This window comes from Podarcis bocagei (genome assembly GCF_964188305.1).
Source record: "Podarcis bocagei genome assembly, chromosome: 11".
NCBI lineage: Eukaryota > Metazoa > Chordata > Lepidosauria > Squamata > Lacertidae > Podarcis > Podarcis bocagei.
In genome coordinates, this window is record NC_138136.1 from 7,016,378 (window position 1) to 7,030,702 (window position 14,325).

The 14,325-nt window shown below is 43.3% G+C and overlaps 1 protein-coding gene and 1 long non-coding RNA gene across 3 annotated transcripts; one reads left to right on the plus strand and one right to left on the minus strand.

Moving 5' to 3' along the window:
- Positions 1-297: 297 nt before the first annotated feature.
- LOC308597574 (tigger transposable element-derived protein 1-like) lies at positions 298-2,425 on the minus strand. 2 transcript variants are annotated; one of them, XM_081213410.1, is made up of 2 exons: positions 2,243-2,425; positions 298-2,059 (listed from the first exon to the last, which is right to left on the minus strand). In XM_081213410.1, exon 2 carries the CDS (start codon positions 2,040-2,042, stop codon positions 342-344), a length of 1,701 nt encoding a protein of 566 aa, XP_081069536.1. In that variant the 5' UTR covers positions 2,043-2,059; positions 2,243-2,425; the 3' UTR covers positions 298-341. The 2 variants fall into 2 exon arrangements, with proteins under 2 accessions (XP_081069536.1, XP_081069535.1); XM_081213409.1 differs by having other exon boundaries at positions 298-2,068.
- A 2,693-nt stretch (positions 2,426-5,118) lies between these two features.
- Positions 5,119-8,745, plus strand: LOC308597912. The gene is made up of 3 exons (XR_014013279.1): positions 5,119-6,803; positions 6,958-7,398; positions 7,871-8,745. It is a non-coding gene; the product is annotated as an uncharacterized lncRNA (long non-coding RNA).
- Positions 8,746-14,325: the final 5,580 nt, after the last annotated feature.

Here is a 14,325-nt window from a genome sequence, read left to right on the forward strand (position 1 = left end):
CAGCAGGCAGCAAGCAGCACACAGTCCTTGTGAGGCCCCAGGCCCCGCCCCAAGCCAGATGGTAAGTGGCAAAAGCAGGGCCCACAAGCACTCACTCAGGGAGTCTTCCTGGGCAGCAGGCAGCAAGCAGCACACAGTCCTTGTGAGGCCCCAGGCCCCGCCCCAAGCCCCAAGCCAGATGGTAAGTGGCAAAAGCAGGGCCCACATGTAGTCTCCGTTGTGTATCATTCATGCTCTTAGCAATCCTGTGGGAAGATTTTTCCCCCCTACATGCTCTCGGCAAAGGGGATAAAACATGACAGAAAAACATTTAAAAATCAACAAAGTGTACAGTACATTTTCTAAGACTCTGGGGGACCACTCGAAGAAGGCTCCTCTTCCACTCTTTGCTTCTTGGTCAAGAACCTGTCCATAGTCTGCTGCTTTATCCGCCTTTTCAGCAGCTCCCTGAAAGACGACATGACCCTCGTATCATAAAAGTTCCCAGCGTCATGTGCCACGTGCTTCTCATGGTGGTGTAGATCTGCAAAAGTCTGCACCTCCTTCCACTTCTGGCAAATGTCCCTCAGTCTTTCGGAGGACAGCCGTTCCTCAGCTGCTTCCTCCTCTTCCAGTGAGGCCTGCTCCTGCGCAGCCTCTGCCTGCAGTTCGACCAGCTCCACGGTGGTCAGCTCGTCGTCGTGCCCCTCCACCAGCTCGCAGACGTCCTCCTCCGTGACCTCCAGGCCCATGGTCCTCCCCAAGGCAACAATGTCCTGCACCACTGTTGACTCTGGTGCATCAGAGTCACTTGGTGCCACACAGTCCGGCCACAGGCTGCGCCAAGCGCAATTCAAATTTCTCTGGCTGATCCCTTTCCAGGCCGTGTTGACCATCTTCAAGCAGGTGACGATGTCAAAGTGGTCCTTCCAGAATTCCCGCAGGGTGATGGTGGTGCAGTCAGTCACCTCGAAGCATCGCCTGAAAAGCTCCTTGGTGTAGAGTTTTTTGAAATTGGCGATGACCTGCTGATCCATCGGCTGGAGCAGTGGCGTGGTGTTAGGCGGCAGGAACATGATGTTGATGAAGCTGAACTCCTCCAACAAGTCCACCTCAAGGCCTTTAGGATGGGCAGGAGCATTGTCCATCAGAAGCAAAGCCTTCAGCGGCAGGTCGTTGTCCAGCAGGTACTGCTTGACAGCAGGGCCAAAAGCAAGATTGACCCAGTCCACAAACAGCACACGTGTGACCCAAGCCTTGCTGTTGGATCGCCACATGACACTCAGCTGCTCCTTGTTGACCTTGTGTTTCTTGAAGGCCCGTGGGTTCTCCGAGTGGTACACCAGCAGGGGCTTGATCTTCAGGTCGCCGCTTGCGTTGGCACAGAAGAGCAGGGTCAGACGGTCCTTCATGGGCTTGTGGCCAGGCAACCTGGACTCCTCCTGAGTGATGAAAGTCCTTTTGGGCATCCTCTTCCAAAACAGCCCGGTCTCGTCGCAGTTGAAGACCTGCTGCGGAACGTAGCCCTCTGTCTTCACAAGCTCCAGGAACTCCGCTGCAAACTCTTCAGCCGCAGGAACATCAGAACTGGCAGCCTCTCCATGCCTGACCACGCTGTGGATGCCAGATCTTGTCTTGAACCGGTCAAACCAACCTCTGCTAGCCTTGAAGACTTCTGGCTCGGCTGAGGTTCCTGGCTGTTCCCGGATGAGGTCAGCGTGCAAGGCCTTGGCCTTCTCACAAATGACGGCCTCAGACACTGTGTCCCCTGCACGCTGCTTCTCTTCTATCCAGATGAGCAGCAACTTCTCAACCTCCTCCAGGACAGCTGGGCGGTTCTTCACGATCCTGGTGACTCCCTTGGCTGCATCAGTCGCCAGGATCTTCTCCCTCATCTTCAGGATGGTCCCGATGGTCGATGGGTTCCTGCCGTACTCCCTGGCGATGTCCGTCACACGCATTCCGCCGTCGTGCTTCCGGATGATCTCCTTCTTCATTTCCAGCGTCACCTTCTCCTTCTTCCTCTCGCCGGCCACCGCAGCAGCAGTCTTCTTGGGTCCCATGGCAGCACAGGTCCTACCTTCGTAAACTCAGAAACAGAAGAAAAAATCAGTGATGTGCTTCAAACCCAAAAAATACAAAAGCACCCAGCCACCCACCACACAGAAATTAAAACCCAGAACCAAGGCCTTGAATCCCAAGCACCCCAACCCCAAATCCAAAATCCAAAAACCCCCAAAAAAGTTTTAAAAGTTTAGCTTACCAAATGGATGAAAGAGAAGTTCTGGAAAAGCTTCAGCAATCAACCACCGAAGTCCTCAGAAACCTCAAATGGCTGCAAAATAAGTTTAGGAAAAGCTTCAAAAATCACCAATGTCTTCAAAAACCTCAACTGCTCCCACAGACACGCACCAACCCACCCACAACACAGAAATTGCAAACCCCTCCCCAACTGCTTCCCCCAGCCCCTCCCCTACTGCTGCAAACCCCTCCCCAACTGCTTCCCCACCCAGACAAAAAAAAAATTCAAAAAATAACAACATGGCCAGCACTCAGAAATCCAAACTCAGAAAAAAAAAATTGAAAATAAACAACCATGCCTAGTGGTCACAGAAAATCATAAAAATTCCAAAAAAAACCCCACAAGCCCCCAGATTTCTGCAGAAACCTCCCCCACTGTTCCCCCAGCCAGCCAGCACTCAGAAATCCAAACTCAGAAAAAAAAATTTGAAAATAAACAACCATGCCTAGTGGTCACAGAAAATCATAAAAATTCCAAAAAAACCCCACAAGCCCCCAGATTTCTGCAGAAACCTCCCCCACTGTTCCCCCAGCCAGCTAGCACTCAGAAATTCAAACTCAGAAAAAAAAATTGAAAATAAACAACCATGCCCAATGGTCACAGAAAATCATAAAAATTCCCCAAAAAAACCCAAATGGTCCCAGATTTCTGCAGAAACCTCCCCCACTGTTCCCCCAGCCAGCTAGCACTCAGAAATTCAAACTCAGAAAAAATTTTTTGAAAATAAACAACCATGCCCAATGGTCACAGAAAATCATAAAAATTCCAAAAAAACCCCAAATGGTCCCAGATTTCTGCAGAAACCTCCCCCACTGTTCCCCCAGCCAGCCAGCACTCAGAAATTCAAACTCAGGGGAAAAAAATTGAAAATAAACAACCATGCCCAATGGTCACAGAAAATCATAAAAATTCCAAAAAAAACCCAAATGGTCCCAGATTTCTGCAGAAACCTCCCCCACTGTTCCCCCAGCCAGCCAGCACTCAGAAATTCAAACTCAGAAAAATTTTCAAAAAAAACCAACCTGGCCCAGTGGTCACAGAAAATCATAAAAATTCCAAAAAACCCCCACAAGCCCCCAGATTTCTGCAGAAACCTCCCCCACTGTTCCCCCAGCCAGCCAGCACTCAGAAATTCAAACTCAGAAAAATTTTCAAAAAAAAACAACCTGGCCCAGTGGTCACAGAAAATCATAAAAATTCCCCAAAAAGGCCCACAAGCCCCCAGATTCTTGCAAACCCCTTCCCAACACCAAGTCCTTGAATCCCAAACACCCCAACCCAAAATCCAAAACCCCCCCAAAAAGTTATAAAAGTTTAACTTACCAAATGGATGAAAGAGAAGTTCTGGAAAAGTTCTGGAAAAGTTTTGGAAAATCTTCAAAAGTGAGCAAAGTCTGAGAAAAGGCTACCAAACCACGTGCTAACAGTTGCTCCTCGAAGCCAAGTCACAACTGCAGCTGCTCAAGCTAAGCACCCTTGGTTTTAACGGTTTTTACACAAAGGAAACAAAGTCGCGAGACGTTTTCGTTTTGCGAAGCAAGCCCATAGGGGAATTCGTCTTGCGAGGCAACTCGAAAACGGAAAAACCTTTCGTCTAGCGAGTTTTTTGTCTTGCGAGGCATTCGTCTTGCGGGGCACTACTGTACCTTGGTTTTAGAACAGCTTAGTTTATGAAAAACTTGGAAATAGAACGCTGCAAACCCGGAAGTAGGTGTTCCAGTTTGTGAACTTTGCCTTGGAAGCTGAACATGTTGAGAGTGTTCCATTTCCAAAATGAGTCCCCTGCTGCTAATCAGAATCTTCCTGTTGAGTCTGTTGGCTGTTGAGTCCCGAGCACCCACACAACACAGAGGTGATATTTGGAGCTTTTGCATTTTCTTTTTGGGGTTTTTCTTTATGTCGCTTTTTCATTTTTTTGACCCACTTGTTCTTCCTTTTATGGGATGGACTTGTGACTGTGGCTTGTGACTTCATTTTTGTGACTGTGTGGAACCCAGTTCAGCTACTGGTTGATTGATTGTGTGGCTGCAGAAATGGATAAAAGCCCCCCATCCAAACAATGACTATCATCAATGCACGTAAGAACAAAAATTAATTTTAATTTTTATCATCCACAATACTGTCTTATTTATTTTATAGTACAGTGCATTGATTATTGCTTTCATTTTATGGATCAATGGACTCACTAGATAGTAAAATTCTTGTTAAATTGCTGTTTTAGGGGTTGTTTTTAAAAGTCTGGAACAGATTAATCCATTTTGCATTACTTTCTATGGGAAAGCATGCCTTGGTTTTAGAACACTTTGGTTTTGGAGCAGACTTCCAGAACACATTGGAGCCTCATCGGCGCTACACATTTAAAGCAGTTTCATTCCACTTTAAACAGCCATGGCTTCTTCCCAGAAGTCCAGAACAATACCAGCACATTGCTTACTTAGGCAAGGCAATGTTCAGAGTGCCTCACTCTTGCTGTCTCTTTCAGGGCAGGGATCTGCTTGCTTTCATTGAGGCTTCTCTAATGCATGGGCAGCATGGAGCCAAAGCAATCTAAGCACTTTAGAGGAAACATCATCCCTTGAGCCTGCCGCAGACATGTGCCAAACCTCAAGACCAATGTAAGAATGTTTATTAAAAAATATTTTTAAAGCAGTAATAGCGCCCATTATAGTGGGGCGAAGATGAAGCTGCTGTCCCAGTAACGGCATTGCAGCAGCTTAGCTGAATAGCATTGGGTTGGAGCAGGGCAACATAATAATAATAATAATAATAATAATAATAATAATAATAATAATAATAATAATAATTTATATCCCTCCCTCCTCCCCTCCTCCTGGGCTCAGAGCCGCTAACAACAGTAAAAATAACACAGTTTTCATAAAATCACAATCAATTAATTGAAATACATTCTAAAATCAATTCATTCTAAAATTAATTCAAAATCAAATTAATGGCAACCATTGGGCTGGAGTGCTATGAGGATTACAGAAGGAGGGGGTCAGACTGTGCCTTGGCCAAACGCCTGGTGGAACAGCTCTGTCTTGCAGGCCCTGCGGAAAGATGTCAGGTCCCGCAGGGCCCTAGTCTCTTGTGACAGAGCGTTCCACCAGATCGGAGCCACAGCCGAAAAAGCCCTGGCTCTGGTTGAGGCCAGCCTAACTGCCCTGTGGCCCGGGATCTCCGAGATGTTTTTATTTGAAGACTGTAAGATCCTCTGTGGGACATACCAGGAGAGACGGTCCCATAGGTAAGAGGGTCCTAGGCCATGAAGGCCAGGCCTATAAAGGATTGCCAGATTGACTTCAGCAGTGCACACACACACACACCCCAGCCCTCATCTCACCCCTCACAGCCTCACACCAGCATAGTCCAGATAAACTGTAGTGATGGCAGTGTCAGGAGCGTGGTTCCATGGCTCTGCTCCACTCCACTGAAGGCTACTTTGAAAAAGCAAACAAACACTAAAGGTCTGATGAGGTTATACAAGTTGGGTCACCTCAAAAGTAAGGCAGAATGTAGGATCCTCAGTGTTTGGGACTGAATGAATAAAGGCACTGCATTGTAAGTCACATCTACACCATGCATTCAAAGCACTTCTACCAAAGAATTCTGGGAAGTGGCTACCCAAGCTGCCCACCCTAACAGGAATAGAATGGATCTTTCTAACAGAAGGATTGGCTGAAACATTATGCTACCTATCACCAAATGGAATAAGTTTTATGTCTCTGGAAAACATCTGAGGAAGACAGAAGTTCCACAGGAACATAATCTCTCATCACAATGCTGTGTTGATGGGAAAACATGTGCTAGATGCTGGATTCTCACATAGGTAAAAGGAGCCATGGGGTGGGGCTGAGGCTGAAAGAGAGTCACTGAATTCATTTGAATTAATGTGTGCTCTGAGAGTATATGAGACAAAATGAATGCAAATAACAGGCCAGTGTCACGTGTTATATAGAGATAATTATTTTGTACATGTTTTCTGTACCAATTAAATGTGCTTATCTCACAAGAGTTATTCTGTGCCATCGAGCCACTTTCACAATACTCAAATCTGGCTCAACATTCTCTTTCTCAGATATGGCAGGAGTAATGCTCTCATTGTAATGCAGAACACAGGTCCTTAATGTGTACTTTGCAGGGAGGGGAATATACATGCAACATTTATGCAAAGAATTTAAGAGCAGTCAAAGCGAGAAAAAATGATACTTCTGGCCAGAGTTGGGTTTCCTTTCCTGCACTCCTCTAATGTTTCTGGAACCCTTGGCAGATGATTATAAATTTAATCATATTCACGAAGATTTACCATGCAAAACTGCATTTAGGAAACAGTTACTCTGTTGTATGCTTTAGGTAGCTGATATGCAGCTAGCGGCATATTTTGAAGAGGCACCCATCCCAACTGATGGAAGCACGGGAGGAAGCTGGAGGAAACATGAGGACATTCTAACAGCTTGCATAGAACATCTTCTGTATTCAACTAACCCAGACTCAACAAGTGAGAGTATAAATTGCCAGCCGCGTAGTGTGGGTTGTCAGCACCCGGGGCAAGGCAAGTAATTTGCGCCCCCTAACCCGTGGATTTGAGCCCCCTAATCCTAACCCCCAGATGTTGCGCCCGGTGCGGCTCGCCCCCCTGCACCCCCCACGCTACGCCACTGTAAATTGCATGGCTTCAGCTACCATTGATTTTAGTACAGAACATTTGTGCAAGATAAGTATCAGAATAAGGGCCATTCTGAGTTTATATGCAGCAAGTTGTAACCAGTGGCATCCCTGCACTCATGGAGGACTCTTGAATGCAGTGGTTCCCATGAATGGAAAGGGATGAGAGCTTTTGTCTCCCATGCCACCACTCATGGTGTTCCAAAGTGTCTTCCAATCCTCTGGAGCAGACTGGGGTGTGTGTGCGCATTGGGCTGTGAAAGGAAGGGGAATCAGCAAAAAGAAATCACATCCTCTCATGGATCAAAGAGCCCTCCATCTGCGAATGAGACCCAACATGCGAAAGGGAAGGCCTCAACACATCACCCAAGTCTGCTGTGAAAGGTTGGGAGAGAACCCGCCAGAGCAAATTTGGAGGAGAAGTTGGAGGGGAAAGAACAGAAACTGGAAGTTGTGTTGCACAAGTGGATTTCCATTTGTCACTTTTCATTTTTAAAAGGTACAGTGGTGCCCCGCAAGACGAATGCCTCGCAAGACGGAAAACTCGCTAGACGAAAGAGTTTTCCGTTTTGGAGGTGCTTCGCAAAACAAATTTCCTATGGGCTTGCTTCGCAAGACGACAATGTCTTGCGAGTTCCTGCTGGTTTTCCCCTCCCCCCTTTTTTCTAAGCCGCTTATCAGCTGATCCGATCAGCAGATAAGCCGCTAAAAGCCGCTAATAGCGCTAATCCGCTAATCCGTCAATGGGCTTGCTTTGCAAGACGAAAAACCGCTAGACGAAGAGAATCACAGAACGGATTATTTTCATCTTGCAAGGCACCACTGTACTGTAATTCCAAGTGACGTTGAAATAAAGTTGTAAGTTCCAGCTAATAAAATAGAAGATCAAAAGATAGGATTAATTTTGTCGGGGAGACTGTATCTTAGATGAAGTTGGAATGCTTCAAAAACAAAATCGGGGGGTGGGGAGAGAGATCTGGTCTTTCATCATAAATTTGTTCTGGTGTAAATTCTACCAGTCATGCATTCCTCCCTCACTTCTTTTATGCTACATATTAAAGTTTAATTAACAGCAGTGGCACAGTGTTGGTGCCTAGAGGCTGGCATTCTCATTAAGCACTGCCCTCAGAGAACTTCCCCCACCACGTATTGCATCAGTGGCATCAGAGTTCCCATAAGATTGCAGAATGTGTTTCCAGGGTGTTCTGATGGAGGCTGAAGATATGAGGAAGATTTATATATCTATGTATAGAGGAATCTGAAAGCAATTAAGGCATTTGGGAATATTGTATTTCAGGAATCTGTTGCATTACAAGAATATTCGGGTGTGAGAATCTAAATTATTCCTGTGTGATTTACTGGGAATCTGAAATATTTTTGAAGAAGTGCACAGTCAGAACATCAATAGTTCATCAGCAACAGTGATGTTTACATATGTATGTATGCTTTCAGAATTCCATCCTGCTTTTTTCCACTCTGCAAACTCAACAGGGATAACAGCCTAGAAATGGAATTCATAAAGACAGTACCAATATATGTGGTGGAGATTATGAAGCAATCCCATGTTTGTTTATTTAGAAGCAAATCTCATTGTGTCTAATGAGATTTACTCCCTGGTACATGTACATAATTTAGGGTTGCAGCAATCAGCACATACTAGCCGCATCCCCAATCAAAACCCATACCAGTTGGACTGTTCTCTTTGCAACTGGAGCTTAAATATAACTTCTTAAATCTGAAAGACGTACAACTGCTTTTGGTATTTTATAATTTGTAAGCATGTTAGGTGATATATAAATCATAAAAATATGGGGGTAGGCCAAGGCTTTGAAAACGGTATAAGTGCAATTTATTCAGAACAAAAGGCTAAACTAATTGTAAATAATGTAGTGACGGAAGAATTTAAGATAGAAAAAGGGACACGACAAGGCTGCCCAATTTCCCCACTGCTTTTTATATCGGTCCTGGAGGTTTTGTTGAATATGATTAGAAGGGACCAGTTGGTTAAAGGTATACAAGTCGGAGCTAAACAGTACAAATTGAGAGCATTTGCAGATGACTTAGTGTTGACATTACAGGAGCCAGAATCTAGTACTAAAAGGGTTTCAGAACTGATTCAAGAATTTGGTCAGGTTGCAGGATTTAAACTGAATAAGTTAAAAACTAAGGTTTTAGAGAAAAAATTAACACCGATCGAGAGAGAGAGGTTTCAGAATGAGACAGGTTTGACAGTGGTTAAGAAAGTGAAATACCTGGGGATTAATATGACAGCAAAAAATGGGAATTTATTTAAAGACAACTATGAAAAATGCTGGGCCGAAGTGAAAAAAGATTTAGAAATTTGGTCAAACTTGAAGCTTTCACTGCTGGGTCGTATTGCTGCGATAAAAATGAATGTATTGCCTAGAATGCTGTTTTTGTTTCAAACACTGCAAATTGTGGACAAAATGGATTGCTTCAAGAAGTGGCAGAGAGATATTTCTAGATTTGTCTGGCAGGGCAAGAAGCCCAGAATAAAATTTAAGATATTAACTGATGCAAAGGAAAGGGGTGGATTTGCCCTGCCAGACTTTAAACTTTATTATGAATCAGCAACTTTTTGCTGGTTGAAAGAATGGCTGCTTCTTGAAAATACAGACATTTTGGATTTAGAAGGTTTTAACAACGTATTTGGATGGCATGCATATCTGTGGTATGATAAGGTCAAAGCACATAAAGCATTCAAGAATCATATTGTCAGGAAAGCATTGTTTAATGTCTGGATAAGATATAAGGATTTATTGGAAAACAAAACCCCAAGGTGGTTGTCACCGATGGAAGCAAAAGCACAGAAAAAGCTTAATATGGAGGCCAAGTGGCCGAAATATTGGGAAATTCTGGAACAAGAGGGAGATAGACTGAAATTGCAGAGTTTTGAGAAACTAAAAAACAAAGTGCGAGATTGGCTTCATTATTATCAGATAATGGAGGCATATAATTCGGACAAGAAAGTTGGTTTCCAGGTGGAAAAATCAAAATTAGAAACAGAACTGTTAGAACCCAAAACTAAGATTTTGTCAAAGATGTATAACTTGCTGTTGAAATGGAATACTCAGGACGAAACGGTGAAATCTGCTATGATTAAATGGGCACAAGATGTTGGACATAACATAATGATGGCTGACTGGGAACAGTTATAGACCACAGGTATGAAGTTTACGGCATGTAATGCCTTAAGAGAGAATATTATGAAAATGGTATACAAGTGGTACATGACCCCAGTCAAGCTTGCAAAAATCTATCATCTGCCCAATAATAAATGTTGGAAATGTAAAGAAACTGAAGGTACATTCTTTCACCTTTGGTGGACGTGCCCAAGGATTAAGGCTTTCTGGGAGACGATATATAATGAATTGAAAAAGGTATTTAAATATACCTTCTTGAAGAAACCAGAGGCCTTTCTCCTGGGCATAGTTGGCCAATTGGTGCCAAAGAAGGACAGAACTTTTTTTATGTATTGGCAGAATCCGAGACCAGGGAGAAGAGTCGGTGGAAGAAGATTGGAAGAAATTTAAAGACTATTTACATAAATATTGTAAAATTAATGAATGTTAGAATGATGTTGGATAGAAATTAAGGGGTTTTCAGCTGTAATACTATAAAGGAATATGAAAAATGGATTATTAATAGTTAAAAATTTAATTTTACAATAGCTTAAGATTAAAGACTAGGATAAATAAAGAGGGTAAGGATTTGCTGAACCAACAAACTGAACTGGAATGCAAAAAAGGGAGGCGTGAGGAGGTCCGGGAAATAAGCTAATGAAAAATAAGTAATGGAAAGAATGAGTTGTTTTTAACTATTTTTATTTTTATTTTGTAACACTTTGAAAATCTTAATAAATATCTTATGATATATAAATCATAAAAATAGTGGAAGATGCCCAATATATTAAATATATGTGCCCTTCTGGGTCATTTGATGGGTGAAAGATACATTCCTAGCAACTCTGAAATGATTAGTTGTGAGGGTTTGTGTCTGTTTTTCAAAGTTCGTAAATGCTCTTTTTGTGTTTAAATGCTTTTATTTGTTTTAAATATGTTTTCATTTGTCAGAATTGTATTGCTTTTACTACTTTCTTGTCTGCCACTCTGGGCTCCTTTGGGAGAAAGGACAAGATAGCAATTTCATAAACAAACAAATACATCTCTGTGGGTTGGTAGCCAGGGCTCCAATTTGCGGTGGTTCCACTCCTACGCGGCAGGCACTCCTGAGAATTATCCTGTTGGCTGCCTCCAGAGATAATGTTGTCCCTCGTGGTTTTAAACAAATGCCATTATTATCCTGATAACACTCACCCTATTTATCTTACTATTATGAGATCCAGGAGGAGCTGTGGCTTTCAATAAAGAGTGCCTGAAGTCAGTGATGGCTTGAATGAAGGTGACTAAACTGAAAGCCAGTCCAGACATCAAATCTATGTTAGATATGTTCATGAAAAATTGGACTATCAGTATTGTTTCAGGCTGAAGACTGCTCAGCAGCAAATTCCAAGACTTGTCTCCTTGGACAAATGCTTGTTCTTATATAGAAAATATAGGTAAAGGTAAAGGGACCCTGACCATTAGGTCCAGTCGTGACCGACTCTGGGGTTGCAGCGCTCATCTCGCTTTATTGGCCGAAGGAGCCGGCGTACAGCTTCCGGGTCATGTGGCCAGCATGACTAAGCCGCTTCTGGCGAACCAAAGCAGCGCACAGAAACGCCGTTTACCTTCCTGCTGCAGTGGTACCTATTTATCTACTTGCACTTTGACGTGCTTTAGAACTGCTAGGTTGGCAGGAGCAGGGACCGAGCAACGGGAGCTCATCCCGTCGCGGGGATTCAAACCACCGACCTTCTGATCGGCAAGTCCTAGGCTCAGTGGTTTAACCCACAGCGCCACCCGTGTCCCTATAGAAAATATAGCAGACCCTAAAAAACTGAGGTTCCAACCACCTGAGAGTTCTTCCTTTCCTACTAAGCTTCTGCAGAGTGCCTAGGATGCCCATGGTCAAGGCCAGCCTAAAGGGTTGAGGTGCCATAAGCAAATTAAAATGTTGCCACCAACTTTGTGTCTTCTTCTGTGCTGGAGTGCATTAAAAAGAGCACATTACGTGATCAAGTGTTTGCTGGGCGATTAGTTCCATTTTTTCATTTTCATTCTTAATTCCTGTCCCTTAGTTACTGCCTCCCCTTTACAACCTTGCCCCCTGCCCTGGCATCTGATGGAGATGAGGAAGTTCCAGAACATATTTCTTTAAATGTATCGGATATCATTCAACAGCTGCTTGTTTTGGTTTTGGTTTTTTGCTGAACTTCATGGAGACTGGGAGTGGGTGAAATTTGGAAAAGAAAATCAATCTGGAGGAGAGATTTTGGAGGCTGAACTGTTGAGGAAGGGCAGTGTCAACTTTTTTTACTTTAAAAAAGCTGTTTTTACTTCAATATAATTTGTTTAATGCAACTTCAAGTGGCACAGGACACTGACAGCCAGTGGTCATCTGGACTGCTATGTTCCCTCACAAGGTCTCTATTATTTTTCTTCAAATCTTGTTCTGTGCTTTAATTTGATATTTCATTTGCCTATCTGTGACCATAGTACAGTGTCCAAAAAATTATCCAAAGTTGGCTTTGACTTCATGAATAAATATACAGATAAGCATTCCATTTCAATCCAAGGTTTTTAAAAGGCCAAGCCCCAGGTATTATCACAAGCAAGTCTGGAAACAAAAAGGAGGTGCTTTGTCATCAAGGCAGCAAAATTAATTTTTCTCCAGCTATTGCCTGAGCATCATCCAAATGGGGGGAAATTATGAGCTTGCTTTAAATCTTCCACTGAAGTTCATTTCCTGCAAATTTGATCAGGAGTGCAGTATTGACAGAGAGAGGATATGTTCTATTCTTAGGATGATATGCAGCTTTTTCTAGATAAACCTGCATATAATCCTAATAAACGGTGGAAATGATAGGCAACTGTGGAAATTATAAGAAACTGTATATAAGAAACTACAAACTGTAGAAACTATAAGAAAAGTAATTAAAATTCACTCTTACTTTTGATATTATTAAAAATTGCATCTTAATATAAATATAGTTGTGAGTATAATTTAACACTACATGAATGATTTCATGCATAAAATGAGTCAATGTCTTAATCTCTTCCATTTTCCTTCCATTTGAGATATATTACTGCCCTGCAATATAATCCGTGCAACAAAAGCAAATAATCTTGTTACAGTAATTACTCTGTGGTCAAGCCTTAAAGCAGCCTTCACCTGGTGCTGTCTCGTGTTTTGGAATGTATGTAAATATTACTGTATTTTAATGTTTGGTTGGAAGCCACCCAGAGTGGCTAGGGAAGCCCAGCCAGATGGGTGGGGTATAAATAATAAATTATTATTATTATTATTATTATTATTATTATTATTATTATTATTATTATTATTACATGCTGGCTGGGGCTGATGGGGGTTGTAGTCAAACAAAACATCTGGAGGGCACCAGTTTGGAGAAAACAGCTTAAAAAATATGTTTTAGCAGCCAGTCTTGGAATACTCTTTTGTCAGCATTGCATTCCTAGTTTTTATTTTGTCATATGGTAATGATTCCAACTTAACATATGAAACTACTGCAAAATGTCTCCTGCTTCAACTGATATTGGGTTTTTTCCTCTGGGCTCAAAGGGCTCCAAAGTGGGTAGTATCCCTATCCCTAGTGTAGGGATGACGACCCTGAGGTCCTCCAGATGCCAGCAGGCCAGATCCTTATCTTCCTTACCTCTCCCAAGCTCATTTGACAGGTAGGTGGGTGGGGCGAGGCCACCCACTTCTCAATCACCTGTGGTCAGATGATGACTGCTGGGACTTTGCTGGGCAGGCTTCAGGTCACCACTTATCAGTTGATGGGCGGTGACTTCCAGGCAGCTTTGTGCTCCAATCCGGTTCTGCAGTCGATCCAGTCTGGTCTCTACCTCCTCTATTTCATAGGTCTGGTGTGTGGCGAGTGGTTAGGGGGGAAAGGCCTCATGCCCCATTGAGACTCATGCCAGACCAAAACTGGACCATGCTCTACAGCTATCCCTTAATCCAGCCTTGTGTTTGCCTATAATTGCAGTGGTTGCTAAGGTTGCATTGCATGGCTTGTTTAGAGAACGGAGGGAAATTTTTGCAGCCCTGTATCAGGCAGTTTTTAATGTTTGTTATTTTGCTATGTTTTATATACAGCCTTACCTAGAGTTAAAGTCGCTTCAGGTTGAGCGTTTTCAGGTTATGCTCCGCGGCAACCTGAAAGTAACAGAATGCATTACTTCTGGGTTTCGCCGCTCGCACATGAGCAGTCACGCACGTGCACAGAAGCGGCAAAT